Source organism: Bos taurus, chromosome 7 (genome assembly GCF_002263795.3).
Source record: "Bos taurus isolate L1 Dominette 01449 registration number 42190680 breed Hereford chromosome 7, ARS-UCD2.0, whole genome shotgun sequence".
Lineage (NCBI taxonomy): Eukaryota > Metazoa > Chordata > Mammalia > Artiodactyla > Bovidae > Bos > Bos taurus.
In genome coordinates this window covers 54194408-54208663 of record NC_037334.1, presented here as the reverse complement: position 1 = coordinate 54208663, position 14256 = coordinate 54194408, and the positions used below count along the sequence as shown (strand labels likewise).

The 14256-nt window shown below is 42.9% G+C and overlaps 1 protein-coding gene across 6 annotated transcripts in view; it reads right to left on the bottom strand.

Annotated features, from left to right (window-relative positions):
- The window catches only part of ARHGAP26 (Rho GTPase activating protein 26), a 473317-nt gene that overhangs the window by 76193 nt on the left and 382868 nt on the right, over positions 1-14256 (bottom strand). For all 6 annotated transcript variants that reach the window (XM_024994422.2, XM_024994425.2, NM_001205522.1 and 3 more), the window contains exon 19: positions 13876-14014. In XM_024994422.2, coding sequence (XP_024850190.1) covers positions 13876-14014 — 139 coding nt within the window. The remainder of the gene's footprint in view (positions 1-13875; positions 14015-14256) is intronic.

The following is a 14256-nucleotide window of genomic DNA, read 5'->3' as shown; positions in this document are numbered from 1 at the left end:
AGCCCCTTTGCAGTGAATCATATCCTTTTGGCTTCCATAACATTCACCCTTTATTCTAAAACTCCTGCCCCTAACACTGCCTTACTTGCCTAAGCCATGTCCTACCTCTGACCCTACGGTACCACACTATAAAATATTTACTCTTTAGCCATCCACTTCCTTATGGCTCTGCAGTCTAACCCCCTGATCACTCCCCAGCCAGACCCTTCTGGGTTGCCTCTAGCTCCAAGTATTTGATGCTGAGCTTCCAGTTAGTTTTTTGACTAATAGATCTATAAGGACTACAGAGTAGTCTACATATACAAATCGGAGTCGATGTTCCAAGCAGTCATATTAGTGCTTGGAGAATATTACCAAGTCAGAGGGGAGAAACCCTGAGTTCCCTTCAAGACCATACTCCTGATTGGGTATGTAGAGTCAGGCAATATTCCTTGGCTCTCTCTCTCTCTTGGTTAATGCAGCTATACCATGGGGAGCACGGAAAATGCCTTGCACAGCTTGGGGAGCTGTCATGAGTATCAGGTGGGATCATATGCAAGAATGTGTTTTGTAAACTTCAGAACATTGCTCAAAGAAAAGAACTTTCTGTTTCTTCCCATCTTTAAAAACTTGGAATTATGTGCTGAAGAAAACTTTTTGGATGATTTAGACAAATGCCATGGGCACTCCTGTAGGAGCAAAACATCAGAGACATGGAATGTCTTTCTTGTTCCACATTCCTTACAGATACACCATATTGGAATGAACTGATATTTTGGGCAATCAGTTCATGTATCAAGAAATATCATATCTGGGTTAATCCTCACTGGATCTTTCTGAAATGAGCCAGAAGTATTCCATATCCCTAAGAAGAAAGACTAGGCTCACTTACATGGTAGTTTAGAGGTTAACATTTGAACTTAGGTCTCTTTAGGCAAAATAGAGTGTGGGGGGTGTTATGATAAAAAATGCTCTTCCTTTGCACTACTCATGTATATAAAAATAAGCGTATGAAATGATGTTAGAGTAATAGTCTCATTAGTTACACCAATAATAAGGATACAAACACACATACACATCAATAATACCTAGCATCTTAGCAAATTCTCAAGGCCATGTTGAAGCCTTTCAGAATTCTGAGTCCAAAAAACCCATGAAGCTTATGGGATATCCTTGAACTCTAACTAGATTTTGAAAAAAATAGATTATTAAGTTGATTCCTGAGGTTTAGAACAATTCATATTTCAAAAGCTTGAGTTCCAAAGAGAAACAACAAAGAAAGAGAAATCAAGAGTTACATCAAGCCAAGATGTGGGAGGACTAATAGGGCCTGCAAATGGGAGCTTGCTACCAGGAAGAAAAACAACCCCAAAATTACATAATTAGGGGATCATTGAGAGAATGGATATGCCATTTATCAGTATGAATCAGTTCATAAGTAAGTAAAATTTTCCTTTGCACAAAATCCTCACATCAAGACTCCTGAAACAGTATGAGGAGCCCAAGACTACCTCCACTCCACAGGGAGTAAGGATGACACTTCTTTGGGGCTCAAAGGCTGTGTGTTCTGCTTCATGAGAGGAGAGATGAAGAGTTTTATTAACTCCGGTTTGAGGCTAAGTATGTAGGACACAATTATCTGAATTCATAGGAAATAGAAGAGAATAACTATAGATCATATTTCTCTGTGATTATATTTACCTGTCCATGCTGCTACTGCTGCTGCTAAGTCGCTTCAGTCGTGTCCAACTCTGTGCGACCCCATAGATGGCAGCCCACCAGGCTCCCCTGTCCCTGGGATTCTCCAGGCAAGAACACTGGAGTGGGTTGCCATTTCCTTCTCCAATGCATAAAAGTGAAAAGTGAAAGTGAAGTCGCTCAGTCATGTCTGACTCTGTGCGACCCCATGGACTACAGCCTACCAGGCTCCCCCATCCCTGGGATTCTCCAGGCAAGAACACTGGAGTGGGTTGTCATTTCCTTCTCCAATGCATGAAAATGAAAAGTGAAAGTGAAGTTGCTACAACTGGAACACTGGAGTGGGTTGTCATTTCCTTCTCCAATGCATGAAAATGAAAAGTGAAAATGAAGTTGCTACTGCTGCTGCTAAGTCGCTTCAGTTGTGTCCAACTCTGTGCGACCCCATAGATGGCAGCCCACCAGGCTCCCCTGTCCCTGGGATTCTCCAGGCAAGAACACTGGAGTGGGTTGCCATTTCCTTCTCCAATGCATAAAAGTGAAAAGTGAAAGTGAAGTTGCTCAGTCATGTCTGACTCTTTGCGACCCCATGGACTACAGCCTACCAGGCTCCCCCATCCCTGGGATTCTCCAGGCAAGACCACTGGAGTGGGTTGCCATTTCCTTCTCCAATGCATGAAAGTGAAAAGTGAAAGTGAAGTCGCTCAGTCGTGTCTGACTCTTTGCGACCCCATGGACTACAGCCTACCAGGCTCCTCTGCCCATGGGATTTTCCAGGCAAGAGTACTGGAGTGGGGTGCCATTGCCTTCTCCAACTTGTCCATGAGAGGGGTATAATTCTATGAATTAAAATAATGCCTTGCTAAAAGAATATTAGCTTTTCTAAAATATTATCAGGACATTTTTTCCTGTCTTACTATTCATCAGAAAACAGAGTATTTGAAATGAAACATTTTTTAATTTTCACTTATTCAATAAATATTATTGAGCTCCTCCTGAGTACCGAACCCAGCTCCCAGACAGCAGACACTGACACTAATTCACTGGTAGTTTAAGCAGATGAACATTAGAGTACTGACTGGTTCGTATGTCTACCTTTCTCAGTAGACTACAAGCAACCTAAGATTGGGCACGGGACAGACAACATTTTAAAATTACAACAGAAAAAAGTCACAGAAAGATGCTTTGCTTTATAAAATATTTTATCAGAATCCTAATGCTCATAAAAAAGATTTGTTTCTAAAAAATGGATTTAGGTAAAAGTTTTAAGAACCTAGCTCCCACTACAGTATTATAGACAGGGTCTCTCCCATGGGCTAATGAGGAAGGCTACAGCATGTGGAACAATGATAATTTTGGTTTTTGAAAATTTTTTTATTTTTTAAAAATTTTATTTTGGGGTATAGCTTTTATAGATTCACAACATTGTTAGTTTCAGGTGTATGACAAAGTGATTCAGTTATACATATATCTATTCTTTTTTTCAGATTCTTTTCCCATATAGGTTATTACAGAGTACTGAGTAGAGTTCCCTGTACTATACAGTAAGTCTTTGTTGATCTATTTTACGTATAGTACTGTGTGTTAATCCCAAACTCCCACAAACCCATAAGAGAACGAGGGTATGGATGGATAACGAAGACTCAACCTTCCTCGGACTAGCAGTTAATAGAATAAAATAGGTGGCTCTACCCTAACTGAGCTTGAGGAGGGATTCATTTACTGGAGAACATAAATTCTTTCTTAAAACAACAAATTATTTTTGAGATTATATTTTGACTTATATTTAGGTATCTAGGACCTGTCACATGTGGTGGACCTACAATAAAACAACAAAAGCAAAAAATCAGGGAAAGGGATTCTTTTTCCAAGAAGAAAATACCAAAAACTTAATCATAATATTTCACAGTTTTGCAGCCAAGATAGACAAATATGCATCCCAAGAGGCAGACTCTTTACTGACATCGCCCATGGGTCACATGATATGGAGACCTGAAAAACCTGGCACTCTCTGACTACAGGAACACTACAATTTTCTTTGACAGGAGACCTCACATAATAAGACTGAGAGCTTCTAAGAGGACAGACGCCTAAGCTGAAATGCTGACAATCCTTTCTGAGGATGAGCAGGAAGGTGATTATTGCAGAGACTGAGTGGGGAGTAAAATCAACAGCAAATCAAATGTTTAGCGGTTAAGGAAAAGTGTACCACAACAAATTCTAATTTGCAGCTTCAATGAATTAAGAAGAAAAAGAGCAAATGATTCAGTAATGTCCCTCAAAACAGGAGGACTTCTGTCAAGTAGGCAAATGGACACTTGCTTCTGACAGAAAAACATGAGAACAAGCAGCCTAAAATATTTAAAAAAAAAAAAGTAACCAAATCATTCAAATACCAAAGCTGGACTTTTTGGACTTTTTTGAGTCACTGATGAGTCAAATGAGCTCTGGCATCTACATCAGAAGGTATAAGAAGGACTGATGGCAATTATATTGCTGGAAAAAAAAAAATTACAGGCTAGTGGGCTGAAAAAAGGAAAACAGCAACCAGTTATGAGTCAAATCAACAAGATCAAATGACCAAAACAGAAAGAATCCCCACAACGCAGGAATTTTCCTGACCTGGTTGAAGGCAGGGAGAACGCTTGCTTATTTGTCAACAAGAATCTCTTCTCTTATTACTCACAGGCAAGAAGAGCCCAGAGACAAAGAAATGGTAAAATAAAAGCTCAAACAACTGCAAATGTGCGCAGGTAATGTGTTGGATGCTTTCACTTACACGTGCTCCCTGAGGAGTGACAAACTAGATGTGGATCTGTGCCTTAAAAATGCACGCTACTCAAGGGCAGGCCACGGCTGTCCACACAGACTACACCAAGCAGCCATGACAGTGGCCAGCGAGGTCAAGGTTCGTTCACACACTCCTGGTGCCCAGGCCATGCACAGTAGAGATAAAGGCTCTACAACGGTCATGACATAAATAATAAACATAAATAAGGCAACCCTAACTACCAGGATGTGTTCTGCTAGCACACAAGCAGGCAGTTTTGTGTGACTTAATTTTTCAGGTGCTTCAGGCAGGGACCACTGATGTCCTTGAAACCAAAGTACTGGTTACAGTGGGCAGAGTCTCTGTTTTCTGTACAAATCAGGAGCGGAAAAACATGAGTATGCAACCAAATCACTGCAACTAAAAAAAGCAACCCACAGAATAATTTTGGTGATATTGTACTTCTTTTGGGGGTTGCCATGGAAATTTGGGAGCTAAGCTCCTTCACTTTCCATATTTATCAAGTGACTCCTGCTCTCTCTGATGACAAGCGCACCACATACAAGAGGCAGGGTCTCTGCTGATCCCAGAACCCAGAGGCGAGACAAGGAACGCACATGCAGAACCCAGCCAAATTCGCCTGGCTTGGCAGGCCTGAACACGTCTGGCCCACTGAATACTCTGAGCTGAAGGATAAACAGGAAACACAGACCTCCAATAACACTTTAAGGGAGCTTTCCCACCATGCACAACAGTATGTCACCATACAGGCTGGTATTTTAGCTTTCCATGAGGTCTTGGACTAGCTGTCAAAAAGAAGAGGGAAGACAACTGATCTGTAACAGCAGCTCACAATGCCTCACAGAGCCCAAAGGAGGGAACTTCTCTGCACATGATCAAACAGGGAGAAAAGGGAGTCACCAGATGGAGGTTCTGCAAAGACCCAGGGTGTTACACCAAAAATACTAAGGCAGAAGCAAACGCCCAGAGGCTTTCCTGGGCTGTGTTAGAGCAAGAGGTGTACTTTCTCCCACTTGTTAAAGTTTTGCAATGAAGCCTGTAATGTATCATCTTGACAAGATAGGATGATAATAGCAAGGCAGCTTAATGAATTTTGCAATAAAAAATGATGAGTGCACAGCAATTTTGGAGTTTGCCATCTCTGGGAAACACCCAAGTACACAGAAAGCTTGGAATCAAGACTTTCCGAAGCAATTTTTCTCCCCTGTAGCTTTTGCTCCTGATAAGGGTGGCATGCCAAGCCCCACTAAAATCTGAGCTGGTTTGATTACAAGCTTGCTGACCCAGTCTCAGTCCCTATGATAAAAATAATCTTAGGAAACAGTTTGGGCACCATGTTTGAGCACATGAAAACAATTTGGACAATGTTTGAAAAAATAATCTTAAAATATAGTTGGGGCAATGTTGTATTAAACAGGGAGGTGACAAGTGAAAAATGTCAATGTTGCTTGGACCACAGACACAGGACATGCGATCACAACTTCTGGCAAGTTGTCTTCAGCAAAACCACCACCGATCCCGGTCCCCTATAGACTGGCTGACATACTCTCCCCATGGTGCCATAATAACCCTCTGCTTTGCAAAGGGAAGGAATGCCAGTGAAAATGGGTTTCATGAGAGAATGGGGAAGTCATTGTGGCTGGTCCCAGATCGAAGAGATTCACAGGAATGAGATGCCGTGGTACAACAGGGAAGCCTGCTCCTGAAACAACATTTCAAAAACCACATTTTAGGAATGCGCTTCTAATTAACAGCTGAACAGGGACTTGAATGTTCAGAGTTAAAGAGACACTTTGCTACTCACAACATAGCCTTCTTTCCTCCCTGATAACTTACTTTTGAGGAGGGACACTCCCTCCAACCTATGGTTCCCCGATAACTGAGAAAGCCCACACACAGACTTGCTGATGTATTGCTGACAATACAGTTTCTTCTTTCCCACTACTTATGGGAAAAGAAGAAACTGATACAGTTACTTATTTTTATACCACAACTCATTGCAAAATGGGCTGAGAGAGTAAAATGAAATGTATGATTAGAGTGTTTTTAATAACTTAAAAATTAGTTAATACATAATTAATATGTATTTCTCTCTAGTTTAAAAGCACAGAACGGCATACAAATACTCCAGATATATTCTGGTGCATAAAAGTCCAGTTGTTTTTCTATACACAGAAATAGGTACTTATATAAATTTTTTTTTTCTTTTAACAAAGTAGGATAACATAATGCTTAATGCTGTGATACCTTTTTTGCTCATATAGTGATAATGCCAGAGATAGCAGCCTGGAATATGTTCTTTTTAATTTTTAATTTTTTCCTGCTTTCCACAGCATCACTTTCTAAGGGCCACATCATCTATGCAGGTCTCAGTCACACATGGTAACCACACACAATTAAGACAAGAGCCACATTACACCTTACACTCTGTGTGACAATAGGAATTCCTGTGGATAAACATACTGTCTGCCAAAACAAACAGGTGTGTCTAGCGCGCCCAGGATCTGCAGAGGCTACCTGAGAAAAGACACATGCCACAGGTTCGACAGCTCTGAGAGACGCATTACATAAACCTCTGAATGGTACAGAGTCCCAGTTATTTTTCAGCAAGGGAGACACATGTGTGAAGTACATGAGCTGAATTCTCAACCTCTCCCTGGCCTGTCTTGGAAAGGGTCCAGGATGAATTAACTGAACTAAGAGAATTAATCAAAGCTATAATCTCAGCAGCTATTTAATAAGATCGGTGTAAAACAAAGACCAAGAATCCATTCCCAGACCCACCAAGGCTGCACAACCTTGGCTGCTGATGCACTGGCACTCTAGCATTGAACGGGCTCTCTCTGGGTCAGGGCGACCCTGCATTACTCTCACGTATGGGCCTCTCCTTCGGAATCTGCAGGCTCCAGAGAGGGGATATTTTCTTAGTCAAACATAAAGTAGGACGCCTGACGGTAATCATCATAATCGGAGCTAACATTTATTAGGTGCTTACTATGTACGAGGCTTGCTGTCAAGTATGTTACATGCACTGGCTCACTTAATCATGGCAATTACCCTCCAAGGAAGTTATTATTAGTGATCGATTTTACCGATGAGCAAATGGAGGTTCATAAATGAAAAGTAATGAGCTCCAGGTTGCAGAGCTGGTAGCAGGTAGAGATGGCATTGAAGAAAAGTGTGGCAACTGCAAAACCCCAGCTTTCAACCACCACCAGGCCACCCCAAACCCTGAAAGAAAATCTAGAGATACTCTGCTAATGACAGAAGACAGGCAATCTGGACCATCCCTCCCCTCCTCAAGCCAGTGCTTCTCTAATCCTTGCTGGCATTAGCATCACCAGGGCACTTTTGAAATGACAGAGGCCTGAGCTCCAGCCATTACCTGATTCAAAATGTACTGGGGAGGAGACCAGGCGTCTGTATTTTCAACAAGCTCCTCACATGACCTTAATGTATACCCAAGTTGAAGAACCACACTTCCAAGAAACGTATTTGAGGACCTGAGACACTGTGGCTGTGGTTCCAGACCACTGCAACAAAGCCAATATTGCAACAAAGCAAGTCACATGAATATTTTGGTTTCCCAGTGCATATAAAAGTTATGTTCATACTACATTGTTGTCTATTAAGTATATAATAACACTATGTCTTAAACAACAATGTACATACCTTAATTAAAAAAAAAACTTTATTGCTAAAAAATGCTAATCATTATCTGACACCACGGGGTTGCTATAAACCTTTAATCTGTGGAAACGCAGTATCTTTGAAGCACAATAAAGTGAAGTGCAATAAAAAGAGGCATGTCTTTGTAGGTACTAAAAAGCTGGGACAAAATAATAAATGTTACCTTGCAACCTCTTGGAAGAAATCTTAAAAAGTATAAGACCTGTGTGCTTGGTTCCCTCTAATCCTCTGGCTCTGCCTTCTACAGTTGTGAAAAAAGTACAGCTTGTGTGTCAGTACCTTTCACCTAGACACACCAGTCTAGCCTCTGCTGTATGATGTATCTGCATGGAAACTTGGAGATTAAACAGTAATCTCCTTTGCTACCATTCATCTGGCAGCACAGATGAAAAACCTCCTTTCATCTCCTCTGAGGTGATCACAAACAAGAGTGATTGCCTCAGCCCAGCATATTAAGCGACTGCTGAATGCACACAGCTCACTGCAGAGTTGCCTTGAGATGGGGGTGAGGGAGGGGAGTGGCCGTGGTGTGGCTGCTGCCTGCCACCGCGCGTAGTGAGGAACCCATTCCAAATGGTCCAGCTGCCTCTGTGGCAACGCTGGGCACTGGACAGATAGTTTTTCTTGCTTCTTTAACTCAGTTTAGAAAGGTTTTCACTTTTGTGGCTCGAGAAGTGACAGAGGCACCCTTCTGGAGACAACATGGTAGGGGGAAGGGACGTGGCCTGGGTCCAGATTCCTCCTCTGCCAATGCCCTAGAGCCCCAGTTTACTTGTTTGTAAAATGTGGATGATGAGAACCTACCTCACGGGGTGATGAGCAATTATAAGGATGAGATGAAGTAACACTGGGAAAAGGAAAAAGCCACCTGGAGAAGACTCCAGTAACTACTCTCAGATTAAAGCAGAGGAGTCTTAACAGAGGTGCCCAGACACACAACTGGTCTACCCTCATGGAAGGAAACACTCCTTTTGGAAAATAAGACACGTATCTGTGAACATCAACAGGTCAGATACTTTCATGACAATCTGAGACCAGAGTGTTGGCACAGATTCACATCTAAGAGGAAAAAAACGGGCTCCAACTTCTGCACAGGCTGGGGACACTGCAGTGAGGTGAGGGGAAAACATGTGCCAATGGAAAGCACCTACTCTGTGAATTTTGGGCTCACCAAGCTTGTCAACTGGGGGCTGAAGAGAAGGCTGACCCACAACCATAGGAAATATTAAACTGCAAGTGTGCCAATGAGATTGAGAAAAAAACATAAACAAGAGCAGGCGCACAGACATAGAGAAATGAAGCTCTGGCAATAACTTACGACGTCTGAAGGCACAAGGGAGGCACATGGAGGTACCGTGGCGGGGGTGTGTGTGTCCCCACAGACGTCATCCCTGTAACAAGAATCTGAAGAAAGGTAAGGTCACGTCAAACCTGGAGAGGTGTCACAATGCACCCAAGGTTTTCAACATGAAACTGACAGATGATTGGTGAGTGTCCACAATGATATAAAAACCAACAGGCAACATCTGAACCTGATTCCAGTCGACTGGACAGAAGAATCTTGAGTCTGTGTATGTTAAGAGGAAGGATCTCAATCAAAAATTTAGAGCAAGATCTATGGACTCCAAACTGTGGTACATGTTCCAAAGTTGGGACATATGACAATTCTAAGGTTTGATGTGGATGAACATTCTTTAGCTTAACAGTTACTTATGTTTCAATATTTAAAAATCCATGTATTTAACAGACTGGTTCCAAATAGGGAAAGGAGTATGCCAAGGCTGTATATTGTCAACCTGCTTATTTAACTTATATGCAGAATACATCATGAGAAATTCTGGGCTAGATGAAGCACAAGCTGGAATCAAGATTGTGGGGAGAGTTATCAATAACCTCAGATATGCCGATGACACCACCTTTATGGCAGAAAGCGAAGAAGAACTAAAGAGCCTCTTGATGAAAGTGAAAGAGGAAAGTGAAAAAGGTGCCTTAAAACTCAACATTCAGAAAACTAAGATCATGACATCCAGTCCCATCATTTCATGGCAAATAGATGGGCAAACAATGGAAACTGTGAGAGAGTTGATGCTTGCTCCTTGGAAGAAAAGTTATGACCAACCTAGACAGCATATTAAAAAGCAGAGACATTACTTTGCCAACAAAGGTCCATCTATGCTATGGTTTTTCCAGTAGTCATGTTTGGATGTGAGAGCTAGACCATAAAGAAAGCTGAGCACTGAAGAATGGATGCTTTTGAATTGTGGTGTTGGAGAAGACTCTTGAGAGTCCCTGGGACAGCAAGGAGATCCAACCAGTCCATTCTAAAGGAAATCAGTCCTGAGTAGTCATTGGAAGGACTAATGTTGAAGCTGAAAACTCCAATACTTTGGCCACCTGATGTAAAGAACTGACTCATAGGAAAAGACCCTGATGCTGGGAAAGATTGAAGGTGGGAGGAGAAGGGAACAACAGAGGATGAGATGGTTGGATGGCATCAATGACTCAATGGACATGAGTTTTGAGTAAACTCCAGGAGTTGGTGATGGACAGGGAGGCCTGGCGTGCTGCAGTCCACGGGGTCGCAAAGAGTCGGACACGACTGAGCAACAGAACTGAATGTTTTCATGTATATTAAAGAGTAATTCGGTAAGATAACAAAACTGATATTTTAGAAATTTTACTGAATAGGATGAGTCAATGTAAAGAAATGAGGTTCTTTTTTTTTTTTAGAAGTGAGGTTCTTAAAAACTGATTTAAAGAAATGTATCAAACAAACAACTGTGGAAAAGTTATATGGTTGTGGCCCAAAGAGTAGATGAAGGCTTATGTAAATGATGCAAGTTTGGGAAGTACTGAGCTAGGCATGGATAGAGGCCTTAAACTGAAAAACATCACTGTATGGAAATATAAGATTTTTTTTTCACAGATTACCTGCAGAGTCTTCACCTGTACTTTGATCCCAAAAAGTAAACAGCGATGTGCTTTGATAAAGTCTTCCATCTTTGTCCATAGATCAGACAAAGGGGAGGGTTTGGTGTGTGGCAATAGTGCCCTGCCACCTGCTCATGTGACAGTGGTGAGCGGCTGCACTGCAACCTAGGAGGAGTGAGTGCTGGCAGAACCTTCAGCTCCTGGCCAGGCTTCCTCACCCACTTCTCCTACGGTGCTTTCCAGGCCAGCCTGAGTACTGTTCTAATTTCCTGGGGAGCTGGGGGTTCCAAAACAAACTCTAAAAAGTATATTATACATACACCCTTATATACTTTTCAACAACAATGTTTCTCCCAAGGAAAGGAGGAAAGCTGAGCATCCGGCAAGTATCCTCACACACGAGCATTCAGCCTGTTTCCAGGGAGGGTTTCCTCCTGCTCTCAGGTTAGATCTGCTGCTTCACTGTCTTCCCATCTCACAGCCTCCTGTCCACTGTGTTCAGACAAGGACAGCTTGATCTGCAGCTTAGGCACGTCTGCCTTCACACATCCTTAACTTTCACTCGCCGCCTCGTGTGACAGAATTAATCTTGAGAAGAGATCTAATTGATTTTCTCCTAATCGCCACCTTCTTTCTTACATGCTCTAGAATATGCTTTAATCCATAGCTGCCTCTGTTTCCATCTAAGCATCAACCTGGCACTTTTTCAAGCTTAGAGGAATTTACTAATATCATCTGATCTGTCCTGAGCCGCAAACGTACACTGCTTAGCACAAAACCTTAGGTGACCGTGGCTGTCCTGGAAACATGAGAAGCTTCTCACCCCACAGCCAGATGCTGTGTTCGTGGCAGATGAGGGTGAGGCCAGGCCTGTTGCAAGTATTCTCTGGGACAGACCACAGTGAGAACGACCCTAGCCAGATACTTAAGGGGAACACAGGCTACTGTCTGAAGGGAAGCCAATTGCAGTACGGGGTCAAAGCCCTGAAACTGTACCTATCTGCTGACCCAGGGATTCTTCTAGGAATTTATCTTAAGGAAATAATCATAAATATGAACAGATTCAGCTACAAGGACGATATAGTGGCTTTATTCATAAAAACAAGGTATCTGAAACAACCCAAGTGGATGCACCAAGGTGTGGCCACATTATGGGATACAGCAATCTCTTTAAAAGTAGTGATCCTCCAAGGTGGGGAAGATTTGTTCTCAGGAATAATGATAGGAAGGCAAAGGGATAGAAAACATTTTAGGTAACAAACAGAAAGATGCCAATCCAGATATGGAATGCCTTCCCTCCTCAAAGCCAAGAGGATCAATTTTTTCTGATTTGTGATTTTATTGTAACTCATAGAGAATATTGTTATTATCATATAATACATAACAGACATATCATATTTGTATAAATATATAAAAAACATACAGACTACATATTAATATATTAAATAAAAATATATAATAATTATATAATAATCATAGCACTTTCACACCCCCAGCATTTACGGAGCACCATCTGAAGTGCTTTAATCCTCACAACAAACCTGTGAGGTAGAAAACCATTATCCCTGTCTTGCAGAAGAGGAGTCTGAGGCCCTGCAGTAGCAGAGAGCGGGCCCACGTGGCACAGCCAGGGAGCATCGAGCAGGCTCTCACCCAGGCCGCTGTGCCCACAGGCACTGTCAACCATCACGTTCTCCTGCCTCCCCAAAGACACATGTCTCTGTGAGAGCAGCCATCTGCCGACTTACTGTCAGCTATTCACCTGTCTACTTCTGTTACTCAGTCCTGAGCTCCTTACAGACAAGGTCACGGTTTTATCCTCCTTGGTTCCTGCATGTGATTAAACAGGAACTAATGATGATGGCAGCAGCTTTCAGCCGGTCATCCTTGCCACGTCCTGTGGTAGCTGTTTAACGGCATAAGTTTGCTGAATCCCCATCACTTTACTCTGAGTTAGGTCCTATTAACCCTACTGTACACACAAGTAAACTGAAGCTGAGAGAAAGTAGGAGGCTTGCCCAAACACTGTCACTGGTACAGGAGCCCAGGTCTGCCTGCCTGTGGGCAGTGCTGGGGCCTTCAACCCCCCTCGTCCACCACTGAACTCCCTCATTACAGGAACTGAAGAGAAGCCACACTGGAGATCTGAGAGCCCAGTAACCCGATTGCTACAAAGTACACAGAAATCCATAAGTGGAAACAAGATTTGATACAGTCATGGTGAGAACCCTCTGCTATTTGGAGAAAGGAGGGTAGTGCTCTCTTATTAATCTATTAATTAATTCCACATGCTTAGTAAGTATCTACTGTGTGCCAGGCCTGGGAGAAGTGGAGGGGAAGTAAAAGCAAGCCAAACAAGGTCCCCCAACAGAGAAAGCCCCATTCCAGTAGTACGCGTGACTCGTGCTAATAAGCATAGAATTACAACCTGAGAAAAGGAAGGAAAACTGGTTCTAGCGGAGCCAATAACAAAAGAGGGGCTGAAGAAGCAGCGCCTGAGCTAAGTTTTGACTGTGTGACTGGAGGAAAAGAGGCTCAGCTATCTGCCCACAGGAGATCTGGAAAGTGGATCCTGGACAGTGCGGCTCCTTGCCTTTCATCCTCAGCACCCCTGCTTCCTGTCCTGTCGAGGTTACTCAGCCACAGAACCTGGGAGGGCATGATGGTCAATACACTGTCCTCAAGGACACAAAAGGCAGCAGCTCACACACAAAGGCAGAGGTGAGTTCTCTGGGCAGCAGGGATGAGGCCAAGGTGTCCCCAGGGCACCCTATGCAGTGACTCACGTTTCTCTGTCGACTGCACTGTGTGGAAGAGCGTCAAGGGCCTCTCGCTGCAGGATGGGGGTTTGGAGTCGCTGCTCTTCTTCCGAGACAGGTGCAGTTGGGCATTGGTGAGGGGCGCGTCTGGCACGGTGTTAAATATCTGCAAAATAGTTTCATAAAAAAGTTACACACTAATGTGAACCCAGAAGAAAGCACAAGTCTGGACCTATATGATTAAAAAGTCTAGTGGGGTCTAAGAATCAGCAAGAAAAAGAAAAAGACCATCAGCATCTGTTCAGGACTCTGTTGTAAGCATCTCTAGGAGCTGGCAGGGAACAGTCTCCTTTGGAAGTACACCCCAAGGGTCAGGAACCATCCACTTCCACTTCCCACCCCCTCTGT